This window comes from Muscardinus avellanarius (genome assembly GCF_963383645.1).
Source record: "Muscardinus avellanarius genome assembly, chromosome: 16".
Classification (NCBI taxonomy): Eukaryota; Metazoa; Chordata; class Mammalia; order Rodentia; family Gliridae; genus Muscardinus; species Muscardinus avellanarius.
In genome coordinates, this window is record NC_137802.1 from 24,405,446 (window position 1) to 24,420,544 (window position 15,099).

The 15,099-nt window shown below is 39.9% G+C and overlaps 1 protein-coding gene across 1 annotated transcript in view; it reads right to left on the reverse strand.

Annotated features, from left to right (window-relative positions):
• Positions 1-15,099, reverse strand: part of NSRP1 (nuclear speckle splicing regulatory protein 1) — a gene marked incomplete at both ends in the record, with an annotated part of 39,082 nt that overhangs the window by 10,137 nt on the left and 13,846 nt on the right. Inside the window, 2 exons of the mRNA XM_080713596.1 lie at positions 473-601; positions 2,346-2,402. Of these exons, the coding sequence (XP_080569722.1) occupies positions 473-601; positions 2,346-2,402 (186 nt within the window). The remainder of the gene's footprint in view (positions 1-472; positions 602-2,345; positions 2,403-15,099) is intronic.

Below are 15,099 nucleotides of genomic sequence, written 5' to 3' on the forward strand. Positions count from 1 at the left end.
CTTATAAGGATAAGGAAAAGAAATTACTTGCAAAAGTTTCCAATGAAACCAAAATTTACAAAATTTATAATTCATCTATTAGCATAAACTTTCCAGGGTTCTAATATCAAATCTATAAAACTAAGGGCTCATCACACACCTCAAATAATTGTCATTTAGACTCTCAAATATTTACATGCTTTTTTTTTTTTTTTTTTTTTTTTGGTGGTACTGGGGTTCCTGGAAGCCTCTGGGCTACACTCCCAGACCTATTTTATATTTTTATTTGGAAACAGGGTCTCTGAAGCCAGCACAGCTGGCTTTGAACCTGCCCGATCCTCCTGTTTCTGTCTCCCAAGCGCAGGGATTACAAGCTGTGCCACCACGCCTGGCTTGTACATGCTTTTTATTTTCTTTTAATCATCCTCATCTCAAAATGAGATTTAGATAAAATATAGATCAAGGTCAAGGAAGTTTGTATTTTGATACCAACCTTTCGATCTTTCCCCAAAAGCAATTTGGGATTGTTTTCCTCCTTTTTTTTCTGCAATTCATCGTAAATACTGTCATATTCATACACCGTAGAATCTTCTGCAAGGGCCTTCTGAATTTCCAGTTTGGTCTTTAAAAAAATTGAATATGTTTTAAAAATATGAGCAAAGGTTCATAAACTAGAAACATATAATAAAAACTGCATCAATCACAGATAGACAATATGAATGTAAACTCTGTTGAATCCTGGCTCTACATTTAACCCTTACTTGGGCAAATTTGTGTAACCTTAATCTTTCCTCCCTTCCCATTTTTTTCTTGGTACAGAGAATTAATCCCACGGCCTTACACAGGCAAAGTAAGCAATTTATACTTTTTGAACGAGTTCACCCTAAATTGTGGAGACTGGCCTGGAACCTGCAATTCTGTCTCTGCCCCACAAACACTAAGATTATAGGCTTGTACCACCATACCCAGACAACCCCCCCCACCCCTGTTGCCTGTTTTTTTTTTTTTTTTTTTTGGGAAATAACTTGGGATAGAACCCAGAAGCATACTACCTCTGAGCTATACCCCCAGCCCTATTTTTTATTCCTTATTTTGAAACAGGGTCTATGTTGTGGAGGCCCTCACTAAGTATCTGAGGCTGGCCCCAAACTTAAGATCTTCCTGTCTCAGCCTCCTAACTACTGGGATTATGATTGTGCGCCACCATGCTTGGCCCCAGCATACCTCTTACAATTTTATTTTGAGCCAGGCATGATGGCGCATGCTTGTAACCCCAGCATTTGGGAGGCTGAGATGGAAGGATTGCAGTTTGTGGACAGCCTCAGACCTTCCCAACTCAGTGAGAACCTGTTTCAGAAAATAAAAGACTAGAGCCGAGCATGGTAGCACACGCTTGTAATCTCAGCATTCAGGAGGCTGAGACAGGAGGATCGCAGCTCGTGGCTAGCCTTAGCTACACAGTGAGCCCCTGCCACAACTTAGTGAGACCCTGTTTCAAAATGAAGAATAAAAAATAGGGCAGGGGGTATAACTCGGAGGTTGAATGCCCCTGGGTTCCATCCCCAGACCTGCAAAAAAAAATAAAAAAAATAAATTAAAAAAAAAATTGAGAGAGGGTCTTGCTAAAGTTGCCCAGTCTGGCCTGGAACTTTTCATCTCATTGCCTCAGTCTCCTGAGTAGCTGAGATATACAGGCATGTACCACTGTAAGTGGCTTGTTTAGTCTTTTTTGCCTTACAAATTTGATAATTTAAGCCATGTGTGGTTGAGCAAACCTGTAATCCCAGTATTTGGGAGGTTGAGACAGGAGGATTACAAGTTCAAGGGCAGTCTGAGAAACTTAATGAGATTCTGCTTCAAAATAAAAAGTAAAATAGAGGTGGGGCTGTAACTCAAGAGATAAAATGCCCATGGGTTCAATCCTCGGTACAAAAAAAAAAAAAAAATTACAAATGAGACCAGGAAAAGCTGGCTGGCCATGGTGGACATGCTTGTAATCCCAGTACTTGGGAGGCTGAGACAAGAGTATCACAAGGTCAAGGACACCCTCAGCAAATAGTGAGACCTCTCATCAACCTAGTGAGACCCTGTTTCCAAATAAAAGATAAAAATCAGGCTGGGGGTATAGCTCAAAGGTAGAATGCCTCTGGGGATTAGGCAGAGTGAAGGCTGTTTGAGTGTCATGCCTCTGTATATGTGATGAGGGAAGCTGCCAAAGGAGTGTTTGGGTAGTTGGATAGCTATGTTTTTCCCTTCAAAACACAGGATACTTGTAATCTCTGTAAATCAGCTCTTTATACCAAATCTGATACCTAAAAATATGAGCTGAATTATTCACCAACTACACCTAATTCTACCCATCTTACCTGTTTCATGGCCTGCTTCTTAGCAGCTTCCTTCTGAAGACTTTCACTCACGGAGGTCTACAAAACAAAAAAATGCGGTCATCATTTAAACCAATCAAAATTTTTTTTCTAAGACGGGTTTGGTGGCTCAGGTCTATAATCCCAGGACAAGGGAAGATGAGACAGGAAGATCACAGATCTGAGGACAGCCTCAGCAGTGGAGCGACACTCTCAGCAACCCAGTGAGACCCTGTTTCAAAACAAATAAAATAGGGCTTGGGATATAGCTCTGAAGTAGAATACCCTTGAGTTCAATCCCTAGTACCACAATAAACAAACAAACAATTTTTCTTCAAATATTCTGGTTGCCAAATACAGTTAAAAGTAGAAAGATAAACCAGGTGTGGTGGCACACATTTGTAATCCCAGTGCTTGGGAGTCTGAGACAGGAGGATCGCACAGGTTTGAAGCCAGCCTCAGCTACTTAGTGGCTCTCAGCAACTTAGTGAGACCTTGTTTCCAAATAAAGTATAAAATAGGTCTGGGAGTATAGCCCGGAGGTAGAAAAGCCCTGGGTTCTACCCCCAGTAACACACACACACACACACACACACACACACACACAAGATAAGGTAGGCACAGTGGCATATACCTGCAATTCCAGCTCCTTGGGAGACCGAAGGAGGACTGAAAATTGTTTTATTTTTGTTATTGTGGCACTAGGGACTGAACCCAGGGGCATTCTACCCCAACCCTATTTTATTTTGAAAACCAGTCTCAGCCTCAAGAACTGGGATTAAAAGCATGTGCCACCATATTTGGCTAGTAGAATTAAAAATTTGAAGCAAATTTGGGCAACTTAACAAGACCTTGTTCTAAAAATAATAGCTGGGCACAGAGAGGTCCTGGGTTCAATACCAGTACCTTAAAAAAAAGGTAGAAAAATATTATGAATTAAATTAATATCTTTAAGGTCTTTCCTCGAAAATTTAGGTAACAAATGAATTTCCACCTTAATTTATCAGAATATAAATTGTCAGGTAAGAAAAATAGAATGGTACAAAAAAAATCAGAAAACATGAGCTTTTAGTACTAATTTCACCACTAGGTTAGTCGATGTCTATGAATTTCAATGTTCTATAGATTTCAATTGACTTGATGCACACACATTAGTGCATGTAAGCATGTGTGTTACATGGAGGAAGACTGGACTAGGTACTATTTCAGGTGCCTTCAAACAGTAAAACACATGATTCCCAGTAACACAAAGAACATTTTAACATTATAACCATTGATTAATGAAGCCCTTGGTTGCACTTAAGGCTAAGAGGGAAGCAAGAATTATCTGTGGGTATAATGTTTCAAAAGATATGTACTAAAAAAGTCTTCTAAATCAGGTAGGCATTATTCTAGGTTCCGAGAAGAGTGGAAAAGCAAAACCAGATTCTGAACTTAAGAGATAAATAGTCTGAAAGGGAACACAAAAAACTAAAGAGACAATTACAATATGCATGTGATTAACAACATAATAAAGAGATAAAATAAATGGCTGTAAGAGCACAAAGAGATGGCAACCAAATTTATGAAAGGAATTTCAAAAAGGTCTTCCCAAAAGAGTTATGTATGACGTCAAACCTAAATCAAAACGAGCAAAAATTAGCCAGGCATGGTGGCACATGCCTGTAATCCCAATACTTGGGAGGCTGAGACAGGAGAAGCACAGGTTTCGGAAGCCAGCCTCAGCAATTCAGCAAGAACCTGTTTCAAAATAAAAAAAATTAAACGTGGCTGGAGATGTGCTCAGAGGTTTAAAAGAAGGAAGAAAAAATAAAAACTTAAAGACTCCAACAAAATACTATTAGAACTAATAAACAAAAATCCAGCAAAGCTGCAGGATAAGGATACAAAATCAACAACTAAAAAACTAGTAGCATCTCAGCTGAGCATGGTGGCACACACTTGTAATCTTAGTACTTGGGAGGCTGAAACAGGAGGATCGCAGCCTCAGCTACTTAGTGAGGCTCTCAGCAACACAGCGGACCCTATTTCCAAATAAAATATAAAATAGGTCTGGGAGTGTAGCTCAAAGGTAGAAGCCCCTGGGTTCCATTCCTTGTACGACAAAAACCAAACAAACAGCATCTCTACGTAGCAATGGTGAATTGACAGAATAAAAAGTAAATTCTATTCATAATAGCTACAAACAAAAATAAAAACCACCCCAAAACATTAGGATCTTCTGGACATTTCTGGACATACACTGTAAGGAAACGAAATCACCAACTTATAAAAATATCTTTGCTTTCATGGTCATTGCAACATCATTCATAACAGCTAGACACAGAAGCAAGCAAAGTGTTCTTTAATGGACAAATTAATACAGAAACTGTGGTGTATATATACACAATGGAATATTATTTAGACTTAAAATAGAAAATAGGTCTGAGAGTGTAGCCCGAAGGTAGAAAGCCTCTGGGTTCCATCCCCAGTATCAGAGTTGGGTGTAATGGTGCATGCCTGTAAAGCCAGTATTTGAGAAGCTGAGAGAGGAGGATTAAGAGTTTAAGGCCAGCTGGGCGTGAGGCCCTTTGCAACTCAGTGAGGCCCTGTTTCAAAATAAAGAATAAAAAATAGGGCTGGGAGTGTAGCTCAGAAGTAGAATGCCCCTGGGTTCCACCCCCAGTATAGCAAAAAAAAAAAAAAAAAAAAAAAAAAAAAAAAAAAAAAAAGTTTGAGGCCAGCATGGGGGTAATTTAACAAGACTCAAGACTCTGCTTCAAAATAAAATAGGGCTTCAAAATATGATTCAGTGGTAGAGCTCCCCTGGGTTCAATCTTGTGTGTGTGTGTGTGTGTGTGTGTGTGTGTGTCTGTCTGTCTGTCTTTGTGAATATTTTAATAAAAACTAAAACTACTCTTTTATTTGTGCAGTACTAGGGACTGAAGCCAGGGACACTCTACCACTGAGCTATGTCCAGTTCTTTTTCTTTGATTTTTTTGACACTAAAGGCTGAACCCAGAGGTATTCTACTTCTGAGCTCCATGTCAGCCCTATTCTACCTCCAAGCTACCTCTCCAGACCCTTCTGTCCCCCCTTAAATTTTTCAAACACTCTATTAAGTTGTTGAGGGCCTAATTTACAAAGGCTGGCCTCAACTTGTGATACTCTTGTCTCAGCCTCCCAAATCCTGGTATTACAGGCACGTACCACCATGCCCAGCTTATTTGTTGAGACAGGGTCTCATTAAATTGTCCAGGCTGAGCTGGGCATGGTAGCACAGGCTTATAATCCTAGAGCTTGGGAAGATGAGACAGGAGGATCACACAGGTTCGAAGCCAGCCTCAGCTACTTAGTGAGGTTCTCAGCAACTTAGTGAGACCCTGTTTCCAATAAAGTATAAAAATGGGTCTTGGGAGTACAGCCCGGAGATAGAAAAGACCCTGGGTTCCACTCCCAGTACCACAAAAAAATATAAATAAATAAAATAAAACAAACTGTCCAGGCTGGGCTTGAACTTGTGACTTTCTTGCCTCAGCCTTGAGCTAAATTCCCAACCCTATTTTTATCTTGAAAAAGGGTTTCCTTTTGTTCCTGAGGCTGGCCTTAAACCTGTGATTCTCCCGTCTCCACTTCCCAAGTACTGAGATTACAGGTGTGTACCACTGTGCTGGGCTTTTTTTGGGGGGTGGGGGAGTACTGGGGTTTGCACCCAGGGGCATTCTATTTCTGAGTTATACCCCTAAAGCCCTATTTCATTTTATTTATTTGTTTATTTATTTATTTATTTATTTATTCTTTGGTGTGGTACTAGGAATGGAACCTAGGGGCTTTCTACCTATGGGCTACACTCCCAGACCCATTTTTATATTTTATTTGGAAACAGGGTCTCACTAAGTTGCTAAGAGCCTCACTAAGTAACTGAGGCTGGCTTCAAACCTGAGCAAACCTCCTGTCTCACTCCCAGATCCATTTTTATATTTTATTTGGAAACAGGGTCTCACTAAGTTGCTAAGAGCCTCACTAAGTAACTGAGGCTGGCTTCAAACCTGAGCAAACCTCCTGTCTCAGCCTCCCAAGTACTAGGATTACAAGCATGCGCCACCATGCCCAGCAAGCCCTATTTTATTTTGAAACAAGGTCTCACTAAATTGCTCAGTCTAGCCTCAAACCTACAATTCTCTTCTCTTAGCCTCCCAAGTACTGGGATTACACGTGAGTGCCACATTACAACCTTGTACCCTCAGCTCCCCCCCCTTTTTTTTGTTTGTTTGTTTGTAGTAATGGGGATGGAACCCAGGGCATTCTACCTCCGAGCTACAACCCCAGACTTATTTAGTATTTTTTTTTTTTTTTGGCGGGTCTGGGGATGGAACCCAGGGGCATTCGACATCCGAGCTACACCCCATACCCTATTATTTTTTATTCTTTATTTTGAAACAGGGTCTCACTAAGTTGCAGAGGGCCTCAGTAAGTATTACCTGAGGCCGTCCGCAAACTGTGATCCTCCTGTCTCAGCCTCCCGAATGCTGGGATTACAAGTGTGCGCCACCACGCCTGGCGCACACTTTATTTCTTGAAACAAGGTCACACACTAAGATGCAGAGGGCCTCCCTAAGTAGCTGAGGCTCACCACGAACTGAACCGTGATTCTCCTGTCACAGCCTCCTGAATGCTGGGATTACAAACACGTGCCACCATGCCTGGCTCCTTTTTATTTATTTTGAAACAGGGTCTCAATGAATTGCTGAGGCTGGCCCACAACCTGTGATCCTCCTGTTTCGACCTATCAATTACTGGTGTGCACCACCAGACTCAACTTCTTTAAGGTTTTATATTCAGTATATCAATAAACTGGAAATAGGGCTGGGATGTAGCTCAGTGGCAAAGCGCTTGCCTGGCAAGTGCACAACCTGGGTTCGATCACCAGTCCAAAAAAAGACCAAAAAAAAAATAAATAAATAAAATAAAATAAACAGGAAACAGAGAATGTATATATTCTTCACCAGCCAAGGGATCCGTGGTATAACTAGAAATGACCTTTTTAGAACTGATAAGTACTTTACTAGGAACTATTTTTTTTTGGGGGGGGGGTGATACTGATACTGGGATGGAACCTCGGAATATTCAACCTCTGATCTACACACCCCACCCCAGCCCTATTTTTTATTTTTTTTTTTTTAACGGTATTAGGGATTGAACCCAGGGATATTCTACCTCCAAGCTACACCCACATTCATTTCTATTTTTTTAGTGGTACTGGAGGTGGAACCCAGGGGCTTTTCTATCTCCGGGCTATACTCCCAGACCTATTTTATATTTTATTTGGAAACAAGGTCTCACTAAGTTGCTGAGAGCCTCACTTAGTAGCTGAGGCTGGCTTTGAACCTGTGTGATCCGCTTGTCTCAGCCTCCCAAGTTCTGGGATTACAAGTGTGCGCCACCACGCCCGGCTTATTCTTTATTTTGAAACAGGGTCTCACTGAGTTGCAAAGGGCCTCACTAAGTAACTGAGGCTGGTCACGAACCACGATCTTCCTATCTCAGTCTCCCAAATGCTGGGATTACAAGTGTGCGCCACCACGTGGCATGGCTCACTCGGAACTACTCATCAGAGAAAATACAATCTCCAAAGTATAACTAGAACTCTCCTCTAAAGGGATGTTTTACTTTGCTGCTCTAGTAACTGGACAATAGAACTTGATACCAAGGAACACACATCTGCCTTTAATAACTGCCCTGCTTTTGGGTGAGTGAGGAGAGTGCTTATTAAAGCAGTGTTATTTTTTAACTGTTTAAAAATAATGATTAATTCGAAAGAAGTTTCAAAGAAATGTACAGGGAGGTAATGTACTCCTTTCACCTAACATCCCCCAAGGTTAACAATTTGCTTATATAGAATTCAATATCAACACCAGGAAACTGACATCGGTACACCCAAAGAGCTTATTATGATTTTGCCAGTTAGACACATTCACATGTGTGAGTATAGCTCTATGCTTCTTTATAATGTGTAACTACTGGCATACCAAGATACATATAATTAGTTGTGCCATCATAACAGGACTCCTTTGTGCTAACCACTCTTCTGCCATCCCCAGCACTCCTTCTCCATCCTCAGTCCTTGGCAACCACTAACCTCTTCTGTATCTCTGTAATTATGTATCACAAATGTTAAATAAATGGTATCACACAGTATATATCCTTTTGAGAATGGCTTTGACAGCACTATTTTCAAGGAAAGTATTTTGCTTAGTATAGAAATGACAACATTTTAGTTACTGCTAAAATACTCCAGTTTACATACCTAAGAACAGCTGTTAAAAAACGGCTAAGGTTGAATGTGACCACACCACACTATATGGCCATTAACTGACTAGTTCCTAAATTATCACCAATTTTTTTTTTTTTTTTTTTTGGCAGCACTAAGGATTGAACTCAGAGGCATTCTGCCTCCAAGCTACAGCCCCACCCCAATCTTTTATTCTTTATTTTGAAACAGGGTCTCACTAAGCTTCAGAGGACCTCACTAAGTAGCTGAGGCTGGTCAAGAACCTGTGATCCTCCTATTTCAGCTTCCCAAGTACTGGGATTACAAGTGTGAGCCACCACACCCAGCTCCCCATCAAGTTATTTTAATTCTATCTAATGGTCAGTTCACTGGAAAACATAAGAGAATATTCATTAATGCTGCCTTCCAATAAAACCATAAATTATTGTTATAAATTTATCTATTCATTTTGTGGGACTGGGGATTGAACCCAGAGGCAGCCTACCTCCAAGATATACCCCCAGGCTTATTTTATTATTTCTTTTTGAAACAAAGTCTTATTAGGCTATTGATCATTTCGCTATATTGGTGAGGCTGTCCTCAAACCTGGGATCCTCCTTTCTCAGCCTTTCAAGTACTGGGATTAAAGGCATGCACCATCACACTTGGCTTAGTTTTAAATTATTTATTTATTTATTGCAGCACTAGGGATAAGAACACAGGCGCATTCTACCTCTGAGCTACCCCAGCCCTATTTTTTTCCCTTTATTTTGAAACAGGGTCTCACGCTTGTAATCCCAGCATTTGGGAGGCTGAGACAGGATGATCACAGTTCATGGGCAGCCTCAGCTACTACTTAGTGAGGCCCTTTGCAACTCAGTGAGATCCTGTTTCCAAATAAGGAATAAAATAAAAAAATCAGGCCAAGAATGCCCCTGGGTTCTATCCCCAGTACTGCAAGAAAATAAAAGAGAAAGTTGGAAGATTTCTATTATCTTTAATTTCAAGTAAGAAATGAATACAAAAAAGGATGAAAATACACAACCCATTTTATATGTACTAATAATATACACATACACATCATTATAAGGGTTAAAGATGTGGTTAAATATAGGGACCATAAATTGCAAAACTAAGAAAAACACTGCATCTGGGTTTTCTTTCTCCATTGTTAAATGTAGAAAATTAAATTTAATGAATCTAACATTTGCTTCACTGAAGTGCAGTCTAATTTGACCTTACTAAAAGGGAAACTTAAAAAACAAAAAAGCCTTTACAGTTAGTTCAGAAAATGGAAAGGTACAATACAATTGTGCCTTTCTTATGTCACTACATGTATTAGGATAGATTGTTTCCTGGATTGCGATGACTACAAGAAGAGAAACAGCCATGTAGTATTATTAGAACTCCTTTACCACAATATGATCTAATGAAGCTGGGCATGGTGGCACACACTTGTAATCCCAGTACTTGGGAGTTTAAGACAGGAGGATCCTGGACAGCCTCAGCTACTCAGTGAGACCTTGTTTCAAAATAAAAAATAAGAGCCGGGCGTGGTGGCGCACGCTTGTAATCCCCGCGCTTGGAAGGCAGAGACAGGAGGATCGCGCAGGTTGGAAGCCAGCCGCGCGCGCTGGCTTAGGAGACCCTGTTTCCAAATTTAAAAAAAATGTAAAAATAGGTCTGGGAGTGTAACCCGGAGGTAGAAGAGCTTCCAGGAACCCCAGTACCACCAAAAAATAAAAAAAATAAAAAATAAAAAATAAGGGTGGGGGTGTAGCTCAGAAGTAGAATGCCCCTCCCTGTATTCCATTCCCAATACCAAAAAAAAAAAAAAAAAAAAAAAAAAAAAAAATCTAATGGACTTAAAATATTACAGCTGTTAGGGCACTTTATATTATTATCTTACTTTAGTGATAATTTTTAAAAATTAACAAATACTCAGAGTGGCTCTGAAAAAAATTACATATGATCTTCTTTTTAAAATGAAAGATTATCTAACTTGTCTATAACAGCTCTTAAAAAAAAAAAAAGTTTGAGACCCAATCCTTCTACAAATGGTTTAAAGCTAGTCTTTGTTGTGCCAAGAATTCAAAAGATGAGACCTTCCTGGTTTTTTTTTTTTCATTTTTTTTAACTTAACAAAATCACTTATTAAAGGTACTCTCAGCAATCTCTGTAACAGGTTTGTTTCCATCCAGAGAACTCTTGTAAGTACAAACCCTGTTTAAAAGCTGTGAAGCATATATGAAACTTTTATTACCTAAATTCAGAACTAAAACACTATGACAAGCTGAGCGTGGTGGCGCACGCTTGTAATCCCCATGCTTGGGAGGCGGAGACAGGAGGATTGCGCAGGTTCGAAGCCAGCTGCATTGGCTTAAGAGACCCTGTTTCCAAATAAAATATAAAATAGGTCTGGGAGTGTAGCCTGGAGGTAGAAGGGTTCCATCCCCAGTACCACAAAACAAAAACAAAAACAAAAACAAACAAACCCCAACTATGACAGAAAAAAAAGACAAGGCTATGAAGGCAAAATTTAGAAAAGAGAAAATATAAATGGCTATTAACAACAATATGACAAAATGTTCAATTTTACCACCTATCAAATTGGTAAAATCTTAAAAAATTGGTATTACCTCATACTGGCAAGGTATAAAAAAAAAGCAAAGTTATACTCCTATATTGTAAAAATGTATTAGAAAAAATGTTACGAAAAGATCATTTCATCCAGAGCTGTTTTTACTTGTTTTACAGTGATGGAGAATTTAGAATGATCATAAGTATGAGGAAAAATTTTATTTGCTATCCAAAAAGATTTGAAATGTTTATTTTTTTTGCTGAAGTGGGGATCAAACCCAGGGGCCTTCTACCTCCAAGTTACACCCCCAGCCCCATTTTTAAAATTCTTTGTTTGGAAACAAGGTCTCAGTGAGTTGTAGAGGGCCTCACTAAGTATCTGAGGCTGGCTGGGAACCTGTGATGCTCCTTTCTCAGCCTTCCAAGTGCTGGGATTATAAGCATGCATCATCATGCTCAGCAAATGTGTATTTATTTATTTATTTATTTATTTATTTATTTATTTATTTATTTATTTATTTATGTGGTACTGGGGATGGAACCCAAGGGCACTGTACCTCTGAGCTACAACCCCAGCCCTATTTTATTCCTTTATTTTGAAACAAGATTTAAGTTGCTGAGACTGGCCATGAACCTGTAATTTTCCTGTCTCAGCCTCCCAAGTACTGAAATGTATATTCTAAAAAAAGGTCTTACTTCACTTGGGTGTGGTGGCACACACTTGTAATCCCAGTACTTGGGAGGCTGAGACAGGAGAATTGCAGGTTTGCAACCAGCCGCAACAACTTAGTAAGGCCCTCCACAACTTAGTGAGACCCTGTACCCAAAAAAAGAAAAAGTTTAATTTCACAGGTTCTCCCATTGATAATTTAAATTCTATATAAAACACAGGTTCTTCATAATCTAACCTCCTTAAAATGTCTTATCATAAGGGAAAATTTTCTGGTTTGTTTCACATTCTCTCCTTATACCTAAACATTAAGTGTTTTGTTTTGTTTTTTGGGACAACCTCAGCTACTTAGTGAGGCCCTTTGCAATTCAGTGAGATCCTGTTTCAAAATAAAGAATAAAAAATAGGACTGGGGGTGTAGCTCAGATGTAGAATGCCCTGGGTTCCATCCCCAGTACCACTAAATACATCCATCCATCCATCCATCCATCCATACATACATACATACATACATACATTAAAAATAAGCCAGGCATGGTAGCGCACGCTTGTAATCCCATGTTTGGGAGGCTGAGACAGAAGGATCACACAGGTTTGAAGCCAGCCTCAGCTACTTAGTGAGGCTTTCATCAACTTAGTGAGACCCTGTTTCCAAATAAAGTATTAAATAGGTCTGGAAGTATAGCCCAGAGGTAGAAAGCCCCTGGGTTCCACCCTAAGTACCACCAAAAAATTTAAAAAAAATAAAAATTAAAGTATATGCACAAATTATAAAAAATAAAATAAAAAAATAAAAATAAAGGGTTATAATATAAAAAATAAAATATTACCTATATTAATTCTACAAAATGAGAACTACAGTATTAGAGAAAGATCAGTAGCTATCTAAAGGTCAGATGAGAACTGGAAAGAGGCAGGAGGAATTATAGAGTGACACAAAGAAACTTTTGGAAATGGTGGCTATGTTCATTAACTTTAATGTGGTGATGGTGTCATGGTATATGTTTATATCAGAATATATGGCAAATTGTATACTTTTAATGTATATGTCAATTATACACCAATAAAGCTGTTTTGGAGAATTTTGTTTTGTTTCGGTGCTGGGGTTGGAACCCAGAGGCATTCTGCCTCTGAGCTATATCCTAGCCCTATTTTATTTTTTAGTTTGAAACAGGGTCTCACTAAGTTGCAAATGGCTTTGCTAAATTATCAACACTGACCCCACAAACCAGCCATCCTCCTGACTTAGCCTCCCAAGTACTGGGATTACAAGAATGTGCGACAACGCCCAGCTTAAAGCTGTTTTTTGGTTTTTTTTTTTTTTTTTGGTGGTACTGGGGTTCCTGGAAGCCCTTCTACCTCCGGGCTACACTCCCAGACCTATTTTTACATTTTTATTTGGAAACAGGGTCTCCTAAGCCAGCACGCGAGGCTGGCTTCGAACCTGCGCGATCCTCCTGTTTCTGCCTCCCAAGCGCGGGGATTACAAGCGTGTGCCACCACGCCCGGCGTAAAGCTGTTTTTTAAACAGTAAAATATTATGTCAGGTCCTACTAAACTAAAAACACTGAAGAAAAATGTACCAAACTACCTCTAATGGGTAATTCCCCCCCCCCCCCCAGGTTTGGGGATGGAACCCAGAGGCATTGGACATCTGAACCACACCCCCTGCCTTTTTTTTTTTTATTTTATTTTCAAACAGGGTCTCACTAAATTACGAAGGGCCTAAGTAGCTGAGGGTGTCCGCGAACCCGATCCTCTGGTCTCAGCTTCTGGAATTACAAGGATTATGGATTACAAGCATGTGCTACCAAGGTAATTAATTTAAAAATTACCAAGTGGGTAATTTTAAAAAGATAAAAATTACATAATAGTAGCCGGGCGTGGTGGCGCACACTTGTAATCCCCGTGCTTGAGAGGCTGAGACAGAACAATCCTGCAGGTTCAAAGCCAGCCTCAGCTACTTACTTAGTGAGGCTCTCAGCAACTTCGTGAGACCCTGTTTCCAAATAAAATATAAAAATAGGTCTGGAAGCATAGCCCTGAGGTAGAAAGCCTCTGGGTTCCACCCCCAGTACCCCCCCCCACACACACATCATATAATAGTAACAACAATAGTTTCAAAATAAAGTGGGCTATTGTTAACAAATTCATACTTGGAAAGGGGAAAGAGGATTTAAACTAGTAACAGGACTGACCAATGCTTCAGAAAATAAGTTGCAAGCAAGGAAGCCTCAGTGAATTAACCTCAGGAAGAACTTAAAGCAGAGAACCAGAATGTGTCATGCTAAATTCATATAGAACACAGGTCAGAACAAAACCAAGAGGTAGGAATCTGAAAGCCAAGGCAAAATTTACAGTACAACAGATGATCAGTCAAGTTCAATAGTAGGGTCTAAATACCATGTATAAAGCAAATTATATTTGGAATGCATACACACTATAGTATATGGGTGATTTTAAGACCTGAAAACAGGTAACCAAAACTAGGTCAAAGTAAAGCAGACTACAGAATGAACAAAGAAGCAAAGCTGTGCCTAAGAATAGGAGCCCATAGAAAATTCTTAACAAAGAAATGCTGGCTTATCGATCTTTTTTTCCTGGTTGCTCAATAAGAAATGGCCTTAATTCTAACAAAGCACCTAAAACAATAGTTTCTGAAATGCTAACTTGTCTCAGAAAGTGACTTTATCTATTTATTCACTTACTTATTTATTTACAGTAATAGGGATGGAACCCAGGAGCATTCTATCTCTGAGCTACACCCCCAGTTCTATTTTTTATTCTTTCTTTCTTTATTTATTTTTTGGTGGTACTGGGTGGGGTTCCTGGAAGCCCTTCTACCTCCGGCCTACACTCCCAGACCTATTTTTACATTTTATATTTGGAAACAGGGTCTCCTAAGCCAGCGCGCGCGGCTGGCTTCAAACCTGCGCGATCCTCCTGTCTCTGCCTCCCAAGCACGGGGATTACAAGCGTGCGCCACCACGCCCGGCTTATTCTTTATTTTGAAACAGGGTCTCACTGAGTTGCAAAGAGCTTCACTAAGTAGCTGAGGCTGTCTACTAACCGTGATCCTCTGGTCTCAGCCTTTATGCACTACCATGCCAGGCAGAAAGTGACTATTTTTGGCTGGGCGTGGTGGCGCACACTTGTAATCCCTGTGCTTGGGAGGCTGAGACAGGAAGATCGCATGGGTTCGAAGCCAGCCTCAGCTACTTAGTGAGGCTCTCAGCAACTTAGTGAGACCGTTTCAA